The sequence below is a fragment of the Argentina silus genome (assembly GCF_951799395.1).
Source record: "Argentina silus genome assembly, chromosome: 19".
In the NCBI taxonomy this organism is placed as follows: Eukaryota; Metazoa; Chordata; class Actinopteri; order Argentiniformes; family Argentinidae; genus Argentina; species Argentina silus.
Window position 1 is genome coordinate 1,755,166 of NC_139673.1, and position 17,500 is coordinate 1,772,665.

The 17,500-nt window shown below is 49.1% G+C and overlaps 1 protein-coding gene across 1 annotated transcript in view; it reads right to left on the minus strand.

Moving 5' to 3' along the window:
• Positions 1–957: 957 nt before the first annotated feature.
• The window catches only part of LOC310820094 (semaphorin-4B-like), a 41,401-nt gene continuing 24,858 nt past the window's right edge, over positions 958–17,500 (minus strand). Inside the window, exons 3-15 of the mRNA XM_083691605.1 lie at positions 17,277–17,437; positions 16,874–16,936; positions 15,775–15,873; positions 13,930–14,041; positions 13,700–13,816; positions 12,958–13,115; positions 8,643–8,824; positions 7,218–7,368; positions 6,565–6,775; positions 6,059–6,174; positions 5,517–5,674; positions 5,060–5,151; positions 958–4,477 (exon numbers count right to left, since the gene is read on the minus strand). Coding sequence (XP_083547731.1) covers positions 3,699–4,477; positions 5,060–5,151; positions 5,517–5,674; positions 6,059–6,174; positions 6,565–6,775; positions 7,218–7,368; positions 8,643–8,824; positions 12,958–13,115; positions 13,700–13,816; positions 13,930–14,041; positions 15,775–15,873; positions 16,874–16,936; positions 17,277–17,437 — 2,399 coding nt within the window. The 3' untranslated portion in view covers positions 958–3,698. The remainder of the gene's footprint in view (positions 4,478–5,059; positions 5,152–5,516; positions 5,675–6,058; positions 6,175–6,564; positions 6,776–7,217; positions 7,369–8,642; positions 8,825–12,957; positions 13,116–13,699; positions 13,817–13,929; positions 14,042–15,774; positions 15,874–16,873; positions 16,937–17,276; positions 17,438–17,500) is intronic.

The window sequence follows — 17,500 nt, forward strand, 5'->3', positions numbered from 1 at the left end:
CTTGGTTTGCATTCTAATAAACCAGCACAGAATGGTGTCAAATTTCAATTTCAATTTGCTGACTGCTTATGGTGTTCCATATAAAATCCCTAATAGCATCATGATTAGTATATATTTCAATGTTGCTTGATTGCCCAGTTTTGCAATGAAAATAAAAAGCTGTAATAACCTTTAAGATATCCTGCATACATATAGGATCTAATTCTGTCTGATGAAATTCACTTGGATCACATTCATGGTGCATAACCAGGGAGCTGCCCAAAAATCTGCAATCAAAACATATTGTAAATATACAACGCTTACTTTGTGAGTCATTCTTATCTGTGTATTACAAGCATGTGTCTTTAATAAATAAGTATTGTAGTAAGCCACAAATATGCATCTTTTGGCGTAATTGACATGTGAGGGCAAATGGTCAAGTATCCATGCTTATTTTTTTTGATCTGGGTAAAGATCAACAGGTAGAATATTATCATACAGAGACAAGTATTTCTGTAAGTCAAGAGTGGTTTCCAACATGTCTGCTAGACACAATGTAAATACCTAGGTAAGTAAACAATGAAAAGCCATAGCATTGGAGGGTTGAAATGTGATAAGAGTCGCGCAGTGCTCAGTCCAGGTGGCAGGCAACAGACAGGGATGGGATGGGATGGGATGGGATGGGATGGGATGGGATGGGATGGGATGGGATGGGATGGGATGGGATGGGATGGGATGGGATGGGATGGGATGGGATGGGATGGGATGGGATGGGATGGGATGGGATGGGATGGGGATGGGATGGGATGGGATGGGAGGGGAGGGGAGGGGATGGGAAGGGATGGGATGGGATGGGATGGGATGGGATGGGATGGGATGGGATGGGATGGGATGGGATGGGATGGGATGGGATGGGATGGGATGGGATGGGATGGGGATGGGATGGGATGGGATGGGATGGGAGGGGATGGGATGGGAAGGGATGGGATGGGATGGGATGGGATGGGATGGGATGGGATGGGATGGGATGGGAGGGGATGGGATGGGATGGGATGGGATGGGAGGGGATGGGATGGGAAGGGATGGGATGGGATGGGATGGGATGGGATGGGATGGGATGGGATGGGATGGGATGGGATGGGATGGGATGGGATGGGAGGACGATCCATTCTGTTGTCCACCCGTGTAGTGTAGTTTAGTTAGCTAGTTAAGTAGGCCCATGGCGGGCTACAATCAGGCCTTTCACCACTAGCATGAGGCTGAGGTGAAGGCCATGTGATGTACAGTACGATGTGGCACGTGGCTGAAGGCAGAACATCAACGTATCATTCAAAAGCGTTTTCCAGGGTTGGGAACAGAAGAACACAGTAAGGAGAGTGCAGTATTCTGTGCAAGACAAACTATGCTGAAGTAAGCATAAGAAGAAAAAAAATCAGCAGTGTGCACTCTTTTAAAACTATTTCTACGACGACACATCTTGCACCAAGTCCCGCAGGACACAGTATAGGCCTACGTACAGATATATACACCAAACCACTGTCACCATCGTTACGCAGTAAGCTTTTTGTGCAATTACTTTGTCAAAATGTAGTGGACGAATAGCTACATTTCCTCAACTGTAAGATAAAGCAAAAAATGTTATTATGGTTTTGGAATACATGAACTGATCAATGCGTTAAATGATCGATACATTCCACAATACTTATGTTGCCATTTTCTCCCTTTGGCCCAGTTCTGTGGTTCAGAATTACACCATTGTATATTTTGCTACATCTTTGGGAATTCGGTTCAATATACAGAAAGAAAGTCTCATCTGTGGTTCAAATCGTAATCAACTATTCACAACTGTGGAAATGGTCCCTGTCCTAAAAAAAGACTTTAGCTTCTCTTTTTTTTGCGTCAAACTTATCTCCTGGCTCTCAGTAGTCTCCCAGTAACCTCCTCAACTTTTTTTTTTAATTATCACTGAAATGTCCAAAGAACTTGAAAACAAAATAATATATATACCACAACCCAGATCCCTTTTGTGCTTGAGAGTCTCCTGCGTTCTGGTCCAGATTCTGGTTGCTAGTGGCACAAGGGTGCAGTTATGTACAGTAGGTGTCCTTCATCCATGCTATCGCATGCTCTTGTCAACAGTGATCAAAGCTGACGGAAGGCAACACAAGTGATTATGAGTGGTTATGAGCAAATGGCACATACTGCTGTCCCCAATTGTTGAATCACAGAGACAGTCGAACACATATTTGGCACAGTGCACAATAGTTGTGGTGCTGTCTCGAACATGGTGACAGAGAGGGAGAGGGAGGGAGGGAGGGAGGCAGGGAGGGAGGGAGGGAGGGAGGGAGAGATGTGTGTTTTCCATTTCCGTGGCTGTGTCTGTGTAGAGGACTCTGTTCTTGCGGCTGTCTCTGTGAGTGGAGATTTAATTGGAACGTCCTCTTCTGGGATAGCAGCTGGAAAATCTCAGTTTCCTCGCATCACTCGCTTCCCTCTCTCCAGTTCAGACAGTCCGTACTGTCCGTTGGCCCACGTGTGTTTTGCCTGGTATTGTATGTCGGTCAATACTAATGTCCACGGTCAACTCAGTCAGTCAGTCAGCCAGTCAGTCAGTCAGTCAGTCAGTCAGTCAACTCAGTCAGTCCAGTCAGTCAGTCAGTCAGTCAGTCAGCCAGTCAGTCAGTCAGTCAGTCAGTCAGTCAGTCAGTCAGTCAGCCAGTCAGTCAGTCAGTCAGTGTACACATTGTCAAACGGGCCAGGTCTCCACACCCACCACGCTACACTCGATGACGTAACGTTCATCTTTGAACAGCACCGTGTGGGTCAGGAGGTAAGGTCGTAGTTCAGGTCCTGTCTGGGCTCTGGGGTTGTGTATCGTGGCCAACGTCGTCCCTCCCGTCCTTCAGAGAGCAGTTGCATCTCCCCTCTTTCCTCTTCTCTTCCTCCAAGAGGAGAGAAGGCTCCGCCCACAACCCGTTCTCAAGGTCATGTAATCGTAACTCCTCCTTGTTCTCCTCCTTGTTCTCCTCCTTGTTCTCCTCCTTGTTCTCTGGCTCTCTCTGATCTTCTTCACACTCAGCCATTGTTTCGGGAACAATAAGGCAGAATGACTGATGCTGCTTAATGCTACTGTAGTGTATTGTACTGTACTGTAGTGTATTGTAGTGTACTGTAGTGTATGGTAGTGTATTGTATTGTATTGTATTGTATTGCCTTCGCTGCTGACTGCTCTCTGTGCTTGTGGATGATATAGAATGCTTCTGTATGGCTTCTGCTAATGAATCCTGGGTGAGCCTTCTGCAGCACTAACACATAGATCAGTATGGGCTTAGTGGCTGTGAGGAGGATGAGGAAATAAAGTTGATGTGTTATAGCCATCTTAATCAGCTGCCACGGTCCAGTGATCCTCACAGAAGCCGGGACACGGAGCTGCTACTCCCGATTGGCTCTGGGACTCACATCAACAGGCCAATAGGAGCAGGCTCCTGCCTTTGGAGTGGAAATGGTTACAGAAAAGGCTCCAACACATGTTGTGTATTTCACAGGACAAAGATGGCGTGAAACAAAATGGGGACAGATGAAAAAAACGAACAGGATGTCCCACTTGTGCTGTGATGGGAGGGTGTCGCTCCAGTTCCCTCTCTGCTAGGTGGCTTAGCCCCTCTCCCGTTCAGACGCAGGATAGCATCTTTAGCTAGCCACTGGTCGGTGCCTCTCTCTCACACTATAGAGTCTTTGATCTCAGAGCCCAGACGTACGCGGGGCCGCGGGCAGGTGGGCGAGATCTCCACGTGGCTCTCCTTCAGGTTGAGCGGCCGCCTCTCTGACTCGGAGAAGCTCTTGCTGTTGTCGGGCGAGCAGGACTCGTGGGTGGGCGTGCTGCAGATGTAGTTGTCGTTGAGGGTCTGGTAGCCCTTGTGGTCGGAGGTGGAGACGGGGATGGTGTTCCCGTTGAGGGGGAGACTCTCGGCGGGCTTCCCCCCGCCCACCATCCGGCTCTTCTTCTGCTGCATGTTGGGGCACTCTCCCTCCTTCAGCATGGACTTCATGCGGTCGCGGTTCCTGTAGACCACGAACAGGGAGAAGACCACCAGGGAGAAGGCGAGCAGGGCGCAGACCACGATCAGCTCGTTCCAGTAGGTCTTGGTCTTGAGCTGGGCCGAGCGCGACTCGTCGGGCAGGACGAAGGACTCCTCGCGGTCGATGTGCGGCGTCCGCGAGTGGCCAATCAGAGTGGTGCTCTCCTGCCGAGGCTCCGCCCTCACGCAGTAGTTAGCCAACAGCTGCCTGAAGCCCTCCTCCTCGGACCAGCACTCGTAGGTCTCGTCCCGGTCGGCCTGGGCGACCACCACCAGGCTGCCCTCGGGGGTGGCGTACAGGAACTGGCTGGCACTGTCGCTGTACCGCCACTTCCTCTCTGCCAGGTTGGAGCGCAGCCTGCAGGGCAGGACTCTGAAGGTGTTGGCCGGGATGGTAATGTCCTGGCACGGAGACACACCTATAAAAGCAAAACCGCCGTATTATACAGACCATTAAATATTCCTTCCACATAAAGAGAGCTACTTTTATTGCTGTGGTAAAAATGATATCATGAATGTGTTGGTTGTGTAACGACTGGGGTCACGCCATTCTGCATTTGTTATTCAAACATGTACTGTACACTCTGTTACCAACCTGGGTGATGGACAGTACTAGTCACAGACATTATATACATACACAGCCTACTCATTACATACGTACAGGACCAGTCAAAAGTTTGGACACACCTTGACAAGAGTGTGCAAAGCTGTCATGAAAGCAAAAGGTGGCTACTTTGAAGAATCTAAAACATAAAACATATTCTGGTTTGTTTAACACTTTTTTGTTTCCTACATAATTCCATATGTGTTCCTTCATAGTTTTGACTCTTACATGTCCATTCAGTGAGTCGGACTGTTCATGACCTCTAACCTCTAACCACTGTGTCTGCATCTTGGTGATGTAGCAGAGAGGAAATGACAAGCCTGTTGAGTGACAGGCCAGTAATTACAGACAGATAAGGGGGATGGGGGATGGGGGATGGGGGGGGGGGGGCACTCACGGGTTGGTGACGGTCTCGCAGAGGGGGGGCTGGCCATGGTCTTATTACAAATGGCCCAAGTGTTGGCCTCTTCCACATCCTGCTGCCAGTGGCTGAAACAACAACAACAACAACAACACAACCTCAGTGACTCTAATGACAGGAACCCTTCTCACACGCACCCATTACTGTCCGGGGAGGCCTTTAATCGCGACACCTAAAGAACCGAGCTCGGTGTGACCTCGGTCATGCCCCCTTTGAAAAGAACACTACGAGCTCAGGTGCATCACTGTGAGTGCTTACAGAAAAATGGGAGTGAGTGTGTATGTGTGTGTGTGTGTGTGTGGATATATGTGTATGTGTGTGCGTGTGTGTGTGTGTGTGTGCGTACGTACCTGTGTCTGTGTGTGTGTGTGTGCGGATGCGTGCCTGTGCATACAGTATACTCGCTGTATGCGTGCGTGTTGGAAGAACTCACCTATCAGGAGGAGCCATCCGGACGTCCAGACAGTGGCGGCCAGCCCAGGCACAGTAGGGGTCTCTGGACAGAACACACTCCCCACAGCTCTGGTAGTTGGAGCAGTTGGCCACGGGGACCTCCACCAGCCCAGAGTGGGACGAGATAAACAACAGGCCCTGTGAGAGGGAAGAAGGACCCGGGAGAGAGTGAGAACCAAGATATCGGATATGCTGAGACTTATTATCTCACATCGGTATCAACTTAATATTGCGAATTTGAAGCGTTACGTAATCCCAGATCAAATCACCCAAACACTATTTTGGGCTGAGGAAAAAGCAGCCTTACAGAGACATAACAAAACTAGAGCTCTCCAAGTCAAATTCTGAGGAGGATCTCAAACCCCTACTCCTGAGGGTGGTTAAGTTAGAACAAACTGTCACATTCACAGCGGCAGTGGACGCTGGCTAAATGCCCGAAGCCCTTTTGTTAAATCAACCACTTCTAAAACTTCTAAAAACCCCTAATAAGTTGTGTTAGTTGGGCCCAGCAGGCTTCCGTACCCTCTGGGGGTCGAGCTCGATGTGCTGCACCGGCTGGGGCTCGGAGAACAGCACCATCTCCTCTATGATGTGCATCTTGTCGTTGGCGTTGATGGCTTTGTGCAGCTTCCCATCGTCTGACAAACACAGGACACAACAGACATGCGTTAGAGGAGGTGTCTTAAAGCTGACCTACCTGGACGGGTAAATCTATCAATACGACGCCAGGCGTCCACACACCACATACCATTCTTGAAAATATATACAGTACCAGTCAAAAGTTTGGACACAACTTCTCATTCAATGGTTTTTCTTTACTTTTGATTATTTTCTACATTGTAGATTAATACTGAAGACATCAAAACTATGAAGAAACACATATGGAATTATGTAGTAAACAAAAAAGTGTCAAACAAACCAGAATATGTTTTATATTTTAGGTAAATGTTGAGGTAAATGTCAAGGTAAATGTTGAGGTAAATGTCAAGGTAAATGTTGAGGTAAATGTCGAGGTAAGCCTGACCCACCTGTTCCGATAAACAGCACGTCATAGGCCCTCTCCATGCCCTGGATCTTGTGCACGGCGATCTGGGTGTAGCGCACGCTGCGTTTCAGCAGGAGGGGCGGGCTGCGGATCACGCTGTCCATCAGGAAGTGGTCCTTGACAAAGTTCAGCACCTTGTCGGGCATGTGCAGGGACGACTGGATGTTCATCTGCCTCGCGGTGTTGGTGACGCACTGAGGGGGACAGGAGACCGCGGTAGAGGAAGATAGTATCAATAATGCTCACAGGGTACAGAACATCCACTTCAGTCCCCTCGAGTTCAATGATGTGATAACAACAGAGAAATTCTCTCTCTCTCTCTCTCTCTCTCTCTCTCTCTCTCTCTACATCTGTTTTTGTTAGTTCCTGTTCTCTAAACTGTCTCTAAATAAGCTGGAACAAACCCGCTGTGATAACCATCAGTGCCCCTCGGCCAAACGACCAAACAACTGCACTTAGTGTAATCGTCAATATCTGGAGGCTCGTGGAGCTACTGTACACACATCTGTATTGGCCTCAGGATATACCGTTTTTTTTCACAGGTTAGCGAATAATGTTTTTAGAGTGTTATTGAAATCTATAAACCAAGCCCCACGATGAGCCCCTGGAGGTATACCAGTAGGGGGCAGCACTTACCGCTCCAGGGCGTGGTTCAGGGACAGGGTGGTTGTAGGTGTACCACTGCTGGGTCTCCCTGTTGACCTCGCGGTAGCGCCCGCTGAAGGCTCTCTCCACCTGGGCCATCGTGAAGGCACACACCGCAGAGCTCCCAGAGGCCCCTTTATACCTGGAAGCACACTCGGTTTAAAACACCCGGAACACCAGCAGGCTTGTTGTTACACCTGCCTGCATACTGTCGGATAAGGACAGTACACTCATGGATACACTCACAGAATCAACCTTGTTTATTAACACAACTAACAGAATAACTAACGGATTCAAACACAGTAGATATCTGGATAAGACCGCTTCTTACTGTAAAGATTTGACTGAAAGGCACGCAGGCAATTACACACAAGGCTACCGGTACACTCCATCAAGGGCCACGTTAGAGGTCATGTTGTGTTAAGTGTAACTGCGGTTCTAAATAAGACCAAGAGCACATTTCAGACACACAGCAGGCTACCCCCAGAGCACACGTTTTTATCTCTCCTACCCAAATGACCCGTGAAACGGTATCAGATGGAGGACATATTTCCATATACGCAAATGCGGGCAGCCTCTTTTGCAGCCTAGTGCTGTTTCCTGAGAGACTTCCATTTTCATCCACTCCACCACATTTTCATACGTTTCCACCCGTTTGCTGGCTGTATTAATTATCCAGAGGGTTGTGTGACCCCTCTTGAGCTGTGTGTTCAAACCTATTACGGCAGCTCTGACTTCTGAGGGCCCGCGTAAAGAGGATGGCGGCTAGCCAAGACTTTGAGCGTGCAGGGTTCAAATATGAACTGACATCGAACTGTTGGCTTTGGAGAGCCATATGGTGAGAAGAAGAGTGTGTGTGTGTGTGTGTGTGTGTGTGTGTGTGTGGGTGTGGGTGTGTGTGTGTGTGTGTGTGTGTGTGTGTGGGTGTCTGTGTGTGTGTGTGTGTGAGTGTGTGTGTGAGTGTGTGTGTGTGTGTGTGTGTGTGTGTGTGTGTGTGTGTGTGTATGTGTGTGTGTGTGTGTTCAAGAGAATGTGTCAGGACTAAACCACACACAGACCCTTTACATCAGACTCAATGCAGTGATGAAGTGTGGGGGAAACATCATAATAGCTGAAAAGAATAAACAGCCTCGATCATAATCATAATCGAGGCCAGGAGTTTTTCCTGACCACTGGCCACGTGATTTGATCAGGAAAACCTCTAAGCCCTAGTCATAAACAGGGCCAAGGGTGTTTCATGATTAGGGTCAACAGTTTTCCTTAATTAGATCAAGCGGTAAGGAAAACACTCCCAAGCCCGGATCCAAATATGTTGGGATTAACAATCCAACCGGTGGCGATGGCCAATGACATTGATAGGAGTGGAAAGGCATTCCTGATCAGTGGCCTGTGTAAGTATCCCTTTATCCCCCTTACCACTGGGAGGTGAAGACTCCATAGAACACCGTGTTCTCCCAGCCCTCCCCGTTGGGCTTGAGCACAAACATGTCCTGGATGATGTTGAAGGGGAAGCCGTCGTCAGGAAGGGAACACAGGAGCTGGGCCTTCAGGAAGGTCGTCCACTTCTTTTGCAGCACCCTCTCACCCCCCCTGTCGCCCTGCACGTGCACGGAGAGGGAAGTCTGTTAACTCACCAACTGACAAATTGTTCCGGAACACTCACCACTCCTAGAGTGCCTCTAAGTGTTCTATGTGGTGTCTACCTAGCAACAACACTCTGATTGGCTACAAAATGAACCAACACAATCGATGCATTTTCGGTGAATAAAGGCATTCTACAATGTTGACAACTCTCGCCTCCCCTGTCCTCCCACACAAGTTCACAGTCCCGTTTATTTGTCATTACATTGAAGTACACAAAGCAGCTCTCAACATCCACAACAACAGAATGTAATAAAGGTAATAAGCTCATAAAAACTATTACAACAACAAGAAGTAATAAAAACAATGATAATAATATGAATGAATGTAGCAGCAGGAATTATTGTTAGCAGCAGTGCAATGTCAGTGGTGGGTGTAAAGTGTAAAGTGGAATGACACTTGTGGATGTCACTCCACCGGATGTGCACAGAGAGGGAACTCTGTTAACCCCATTGGAGTGGATGGTAAGGCATGACATGGAGAGCTGCAGTTCCACCACCGTCCTACAGAGGTGTGTGTTGAGTTAGAATGAGCGGTGACACTGCATAACGACTCCAAATGAGGGGTGAGAATGTCATGAACTTGCTGAGGAAATTACAATATGCCCCCAGAGATGAACAACAGACAAAAGCTCAGATTCTGGCGAAAGTTCATCCACCCAGAGAACAGATCTTCATTCCCACTAGCATGGGAATGTGTAGTACGTTTACTCTGACATCAGCCAGATGTTTACACAGTAAATTAGCAGCCTTCGTCCCCTTTAAACACACACTGTTGTTGGTCAGAACAACAAGCTGATCTCCACATAAAAGACCCTCAGAACATGGAATGATGTGAGAACCACACCACAGCCACTGAGAATACCAAATGCTCTTCCATGAAAGAGGAGGCTGTGAAAGGGCAAATAAACAGCAACTTGCCAACAACACAGCTTTGAACTGAAGCCCGCAGTGGTATGTATACTTGTGAGTGAGGGACCTCCGGTGTACTGTTAGCTGCCTCCCTTTCATAACTGTAACAGCAACTCTCTGCTATCGGGGCTGTCAGCAAACAACAAGAGGAGTGCCAAAGTACTTAATAACAGCCCTACGTGTGCCGGCACTCCTCCACGAAACGGCCGAGTGAAAAAAACAAGCACAACAAGTAGAGGAGGGAGGACCATAACAACGCCTATCCCAACCCAACCCAACCCCTCAGAGGCCTGGCCTTCTAGAACGCCTCGGTTCTAAACTAGAACGTCTCACAGACTCTCTAAAGAGCAGCTCCAGTAACAACAACAACAACAACAACAAAAACAACAAAAACAGTAACACCCCCCCCCCCCCCCCCAAAAGAAATACCAAAAAAAAACTGGGGAGTGAATATAACCTAAAGCGCATCATAAAAACCTATCGGCTATAATCCCCTATTCCTTTTTCCTCTTCACTCTGCCATTAAGCAGAAACAATCATTCCTCTGAATGGCGGGGTGAGGTCACGTGGGAATAATGTTGGATTTCTGAGGCAATTACCAGGCAGGCAGCAGGCAGCAGTGGCCAACAGGCCAGATAATGAGGAGCAGAACAAGAGCAGAGGAGGGCTGCATTCCTGCTCTCTCAGCTGTCCCCTGCCATTGTTGTGCTCCAGTGTGCAGGGCATTGAAGGGGGGGAGGGGGGGGCCTTGGGGGTGGAGGGGGGGTGGGCGAGGGGGTCCGCCCCTCCTCTATCTGGCCTCCAAAACCACGCTAGCAAGCTAGTCGTTAACCCCTTTCACTGTCTCCCTCGAGACCGGTGTTATGGTGCCATTTAGCCAAACAATTCCTGTTTCTCCTTTGAGTGTTGGTTGGAAAGTGTGAGGCGTTGAGAGGAAGATGGATAGAGAGGGTGAAAGAGAGAAGGGTTTTGCTGCATACTGTTCAGGAGCCGCTGGCCGGGCCACGCTGCTTTCCATGAATCCTCAACACTCACACCTGAATAAACAGTAGAAAAAGGAGTGGAAGAGAGGAGTGCATGGAAGGAGGGAGTGAAGGAGGGCAGGAGGGAAGGAGGGAAGGAGGGAGGGAGGGAGGGAGAAAAACAACTATGTAGCAGAGGTGCAGGCACAGAAATGTGAAGTGTGTGCATGTTTCTCCCTCCCTCCTTCCCTCCTTCATTCCTTCACTCCCTCCTTCCCTTGGAGACTTGTGGCAATGCCCTGCTAACAGGGAGGGGCTCCCACCCTTATCGGGGCTGAGTTGCAGCTCCTGGGAGAAGGGGAGGGAGTTTAGTCAGCTGTTTGTAGTGGGTTGCACCATGGCTCTGTCAAAGACTAACCTGGCTGTGAGACAGAATGATGCATGATGTTTCTACTACAGAACATAGAACAACAGAGAGGAACGCCGCAGGGCTAAGCTTTAATCCCTTTCGAATTTCCACAAGAGAAACAATCTTATACTGAAATAGCACTGAAATCGCACCGTCCCTATATATATATTTAAATCATTTAAAGCTTTTATCGTAGGCCTATGAAAACCGTCACCCAGAAAAAGACCGTCTCCATTCAGAGGAAGAGATTGGATCTATACAGTAGCAGCACCAATTCCCTCCCTATTGTACAGTTCATCCGCAGCGCCACGGTTTGGGGGCATTTCTGCCAACGATTTCCATATATAGAACCTCGGAAAGGCATCCGATTGGTGGAGAGGCGTCACAGCTCCGAGACGCAGAGGAGGAGGATATCATTAAGTTGTCACTTAAGATTACACGCTGTCTTTGCCGATTACTCCCATTACAGCCTCAGCGAACAAGGAGGCTCTGGTCAGTAACGGATGCATTGTCTTCAGTGCACATCAGCGGCTCTTATGGCCATTTAACAGCTCTGATGACATGATGACAGGTGAAAGGGGATCCTATCTACCCCCCCCCCCCCCCCGCCCCCCCACCCACCCCCCATGCCATGTAGCTACCGAGAGCGAACACCACCAACCTCGGTCGTGTGACAGTTAATTGGGATCTTGTATCTCGCACGCAGCATCTCGTAGGCTACTGTTGCACATAGCATCTCGTAGGCTACTGTTGCACATAGCATCTCGTAGGCTACTGTTAAGGGTGTTTTCACCACGTCCGCCAACTCCTCAGGGAGAGAAGCAGCACGTCGTACGGTCGAGCTGATTCGAGCCGAACTGTGCTGAGTTCTGCAGTAAGTCTCCATTGCTGCATTGTCAGCTGCAGAGTGGCTGGAGCAGAGTGAGGGCAGCTATAGGGGGGAAAGGCGTTTCATATCGCTGTGGAGCGCCGCTGAATACTAATAATGGTGGCACAGGGCTAGCAGGGGAGGAGAGGAGCAGAGAGAGAGAGAGACAGATAGATAGAGAGATCTGGAGGAACGGCCTGGTGCTGACGTTTTGAGAGGGGTGGAGGGAGAAGGAGGGATGACATTGCGGTGGAGAGAAGGGAGGGGAGGGGGGAGAGGTGGAGGTGGGCTCTGGGAAGGGAGGAGAGGTGGAGGTGGGCTCTGGGAAGGGAGGAGAAGGCTCTTTTCATCTTTGTATTGACTCCCACTTAGATACTCAAACAAAGAGTCAGACAAACAAACATGAGCACGCACGTACACACTCACACACACACACACACACACACACACACACACATACACACACACACTCACACTCACTCACACACACAGCAGTACATTTCCCACCAACCTACACTCCCACACACACATATTGTACTGTATGCACGCTACTATGTGTGTGCTTTCACACAGACACACCCTCCACACTTGTATGGAGATTAGTAGGAGGAAGTGAGAGGTGTGTGTGTGTGTGTGTGTGTTTGTTTGTATGTGAGTATCTGTGTGTGTGTGTGTGTTTGTTTGTATGTGAGTATCTGTGTGTGTGTGTGTACGTGGGTTCGGGGTGTGTGTGTGTGTGTGTGTGTGTGTGTGTATGTGAGTATCTGTGTGTGTGTGTGTGTGTGCGTGGGTTCGTGTGTGTGTGTGTGTGTTTGTATGTGAATATCTGTGTGTGCGTGGATTCGGTGTGTGTGTGTGTGTGTGTGTGTGTGTGTGCGTGTTCTGTTTTGACCTGGCAGTTACGTCTGCCGCACACACCCAGCGAGCCCAGGTGTCTTACCTTACACACGCGAGCGATTCGCGACACAATGGTGTTGTCAAAGAAATCAAACTCCTTCCCCGCCTCGCTGAAGAAGAAGTAAATCTTATCGTCGTCGCCCACAGAGTTCCCTATAGGCAGGCTCTCCTGGAGGTAAGCCGACCCCACAAAGGACGGATCTGTCAACAGCAAAAACACGCTTTCAGTCAAAGGGAATAAGACAGCCAGAGAGAATAGGACGGTAAAAAAACAAAAAACAAAACAATCTCCCTGCTCATCAATCATCCCATCGTATTCGCTTGGAAACTAATTCGGGTTGATACGTTTGGAAACCATTAACATTCAGCTCAGAATGGACCGGGCCTATGATCTCTCAGGGACTGGGGGGGGGGGGGGGGGGGAAGCTGCATCCTCTGTATAATTGTACTCAGATGCCACAGTGGGCACTCTGCATGAATTACCCTGAGATCAAAAGACAAGGGAGAGGTCCTAATCGTGAATGAAGTGCAGCCTACTCCCTGCTAGAAAAGCACCAGGCTGCTATGCTGGTTGTTTTGATGTACGGTCGTAGGCAGCATGTGCTTGGGCCGATAGGACCAACCCTCGCAATTTACAAAGCTTGTCTCTGCTGCTCTGTCTGGGTGCATTAGAGAATCAGGCTGCTAATGATCCCTACTCTCGGTGCTTATCTGCAGAGTTGGGTACAAAGGCGGAGATGTGTAGTGGAGGTTAGATTGCTCTCTTTGCAGACAACGGTGATTACCTTGAAGCCAGTTCAAAGAGTTCTCTGTTTTCAGGGCGGCGCCTGAGCCCAGGTTCTTGTAGATGACCGGCTCGTTCCCCTGGAAGTTGCTGACAGTGCCGGCGTACAGCTCTCCGTCTGAAGACGCCACGCGAGGAGGAGAAGGTCAACAAAGGACAATGTCTCAAAACGACGATTGACGTGGAACGTTTGTGTCAGGACCGTGTGTCCGGTGCGCGTTCCGTACTCACCCACGATGATGGCGGTGGATTTGTATTCGGGGTTGAAGGGACATCGACTGCGTCCGTCCTCCATCACTATCTCCCCCATCTCGTCCCTCTCCAGAGAGAACGTAGACGTGTTCTACGGAGACAAAGACAAACGTCTGCCATTAACAAAGGCCTGCATAAAGTCTGGTAATTAGACTACTAGGAAACTGGCTTCAGTGACCTCTGCATCGCCATCTTTATTCATTGCTTTGCTCCAGTTATTGTGACAGTAACTCATTTCCTTAAAGTATAAAGCCTAAGATCGTTGAAGTCTCCAAAGTCTCCCTGTGTCGACTACACTGACTCTGGAGCTTGTCCCTGTGTCGACTACACTGGCTCTGGAGCTTGTCCCTGTGTCGACTACACTGACTCTGGAGCTTGTCCCTGTGTCGACTACACTGGCTCTGGAGCTTGTCCCTGTGTCGACTACACTGACTCTGGAGCTTGTCCCTGTGTCGACTACACTGGCTCTGGAGCTTGTCCCTGTGTCGACTACACTGACTCTGGAGCTTGTCCCTGTGTCGACTACACTGACTCTGGAGCTTGTCCCTGTGTCGACTACACTGGCTCTGGAGCTTGTCCCTGTGTCGACTACACTGGCTCTGGAGCTTGTCCCTGTGTCGACTACACTGGCTCTGGAGCTTGTCCCTGTGTCGACTACACTGGCTCTGGAGCTTGTCCCTGTGTCGACTACACTGGCTCTGGAGCTTGTCCCTGTGTCGACTACACTGGCTCTGGAGCTTGTCCCTGTGTCGACTACACTGACTCTGGAGCTTGTCCCTGTGTCGACTACACTGACTCTGGAGCTTGTCCCTGTGTCGACTACACTGACTCTGGAGCTTGTCAACATGTTGATAAGTGAGGGCCAAGCGTCCCAGACAAGCTAGTTAGGCCCGGAAGAAACAGGCCTGGAATCCTGGTTCAGGACCTAAAGTCCTGCCAAGAGCCAAGAGTCATTTTATCCCATATTATTCTTTCACTGTGACGTCAAAGAGGATCGCTTCATTCCTGGAATTAGGACCGGGTCTCACTAAGCTGATTGACCCCTGTCAAGAAATCAATGTCATGTTATGACAAGTATCACTCCCTAGTATGTGCTTGCATAAGAAACACACACACATACACACACACACACACACACACACACACACACACACTCACACACTCACACACACACACACACACACACACACACACACACACACACACACACACACACACACACACACACACACACACACCCCGGCTACTTCTGCTTTTACTTTCCAACCAGTGGGAATCAGCCAGAGTGCGTACCCCCTGTCTTTCCAACACTGGGAATCAGCCAGAGTGCGTACCCCCCGTTGGCTTGTTTGAGTTAAAGGGCCTCAGCAGTATTTGGTCACACTCAAACACCAGCAAGAGCTCCAGTAACGACAGGCTGGATAAAAGCCTTGATTCTAAGGCCCAAAAACAGAACAATGAGGGGCAGAAGCGTAAGGCAGAAGCAGAGAGAGAAATCAGGAAGAAATGAGGGCTTTCGTTGACTTGTGGTACAGGAAAATCAAGCTGTTGTGGTAACAGATAGGGAGAGGGGGCTGTACTGTAACAGATAGGGAGAGGGGGCTGTACTGTAACAGATAGGGAGAGGGGGCTGTACTGTCATAGATAGGGAGAGGAGACTGTACTGTAACAGATAGGGAGAGGAGGCTGTACTGTAACTGATAGGGAGAGGGGGGGAGGGGACTGTACTGTAACTGATAGGGAGAGGGGGGGAGGGGACTGTACTGTAACAGATAGGGAGAGGGGACTGTACTATAACAGATAGGGAGAGGGGACTGTACTTACGACGTACGCGCAGATGGGGCTGAAGGCGTACGTTCCGCACACGTAGAGGTGGGTGCTGTTGAGATGCAGCAGGATCTTGATGTAATTGAAGCAGTCAGTCTGCAGGGAAAACAAAGAGAGAGCACATCACACACCACACACCACGGTCCTCTGTGGCTCAGTTGGTAGAGCATGGCACTAACGACGCTTAGGCTGTGGGTTCGATTCCCGCCGGGACCACATATACTGAAAAATGTATGCACTCACTGCAATGTAAGTCGACTTGGTTAAAAGCATCAGCTAAATGGCGTTTAACGTCAGGAACGCTGGAACGCGTGAGGAAGCCTTCACGCCGCTTCTACGGAACACGACACGAGAGCTGAGCTGTCGTGAGACCTTGGCCGGCCTCCAAGCACCCTCTTCTCCCCTGAACCACTGTGCCTTTGCGAAACAGCCCCTGTGATACGTACTAAAGGGCTCTACAGCCCCTGTGATACGTACCAAAGGGCTCTATCAGAGCTGAATGTATCGTCTTTGATAAACAAACTCCGCTGGGATTACGTGAACATATTGTCCAAGGAAACAACAGCTGGCGTAAAATCAGGGTAACAGGCAGATAAAAGGCTGTGTCGCCAACAGAGAGGGGAAATTCCCCAGCCAGCGCGTGCTGTCACTGCACCGTACGCCGGCTGGATGAGTCTATTTAATCACCGGTTGAAAGGGTTTTTAATTCAGGACTTTTGATACACCGACATATGTACCGTACGTACAGTACCAGTCAGAAGTTTGGACACACCTTCTCATTCAATGGTTTTTCTTTATTTTTATTATTTTCTATAATCTACATTATAGATTAATATTGAAGACATCAAAACTATGAAGGAACACATATGGAATTATGGTGTTAAACAAACCAGAATATGTTTTATATTTTAGATTCTTCAAAGTAGCCACCTTTTGCTTTGATGACAGCTTTGCACACTCTTGGCAAGTTTGTGTCCAAACATTTGACTGGTCCTGTATGCGAGAGGCTCCATACTATACTACTATACTATACTACTATACTATACTACTATACTATACTACTATACTATACTACTCCATCCTATCTGTATCTTACCTGCATGTTCTTCCCTTTGAAGCTGCATTCCTCTCTTTTCCTGGCTGGTGTATCCCACGTCAGCTGAGGAGGGAAAAGACAACTTCAATAACTGTCAATCAGTCACCACAGTGTGTTCTGGAGTAGCTTACACTAGTAGCTGTCAATCTGTGGGGACGGTGTCTCTTATTCTCAAGCACCACCACCACCACCACCACACACAGAGGAATATTGCTGGACACACACACACACACACACAGACACACACACACACACACAGACACACACACACACACACACACACAGACAGACACACACCCACCCACACACACACACACACACACACACACGTAAACACTCAAACAAATGCACATGTAGCCTCATCATCATCATCATCATCATCATCATCACCACACACACTTACATTCCTCTGCAGCCTGGTCTTGCTGATGTCAGAGAGGCTGAGGGCGAAGAGAGCCTCCCTGGCTCCGACATAGAGCATGTCATCCTCCTGGCTGAGCAGCAGAGAGGTGTAATTGAAGACTCCGTCTGCAGAGAATCTCTTGGTTGACCTCTCCTTTGCATCTGCACGGAGAGGGACAAGACAACAGAACAGAGAGGCCCTGTTAACGAGCAGAACAGAACAGA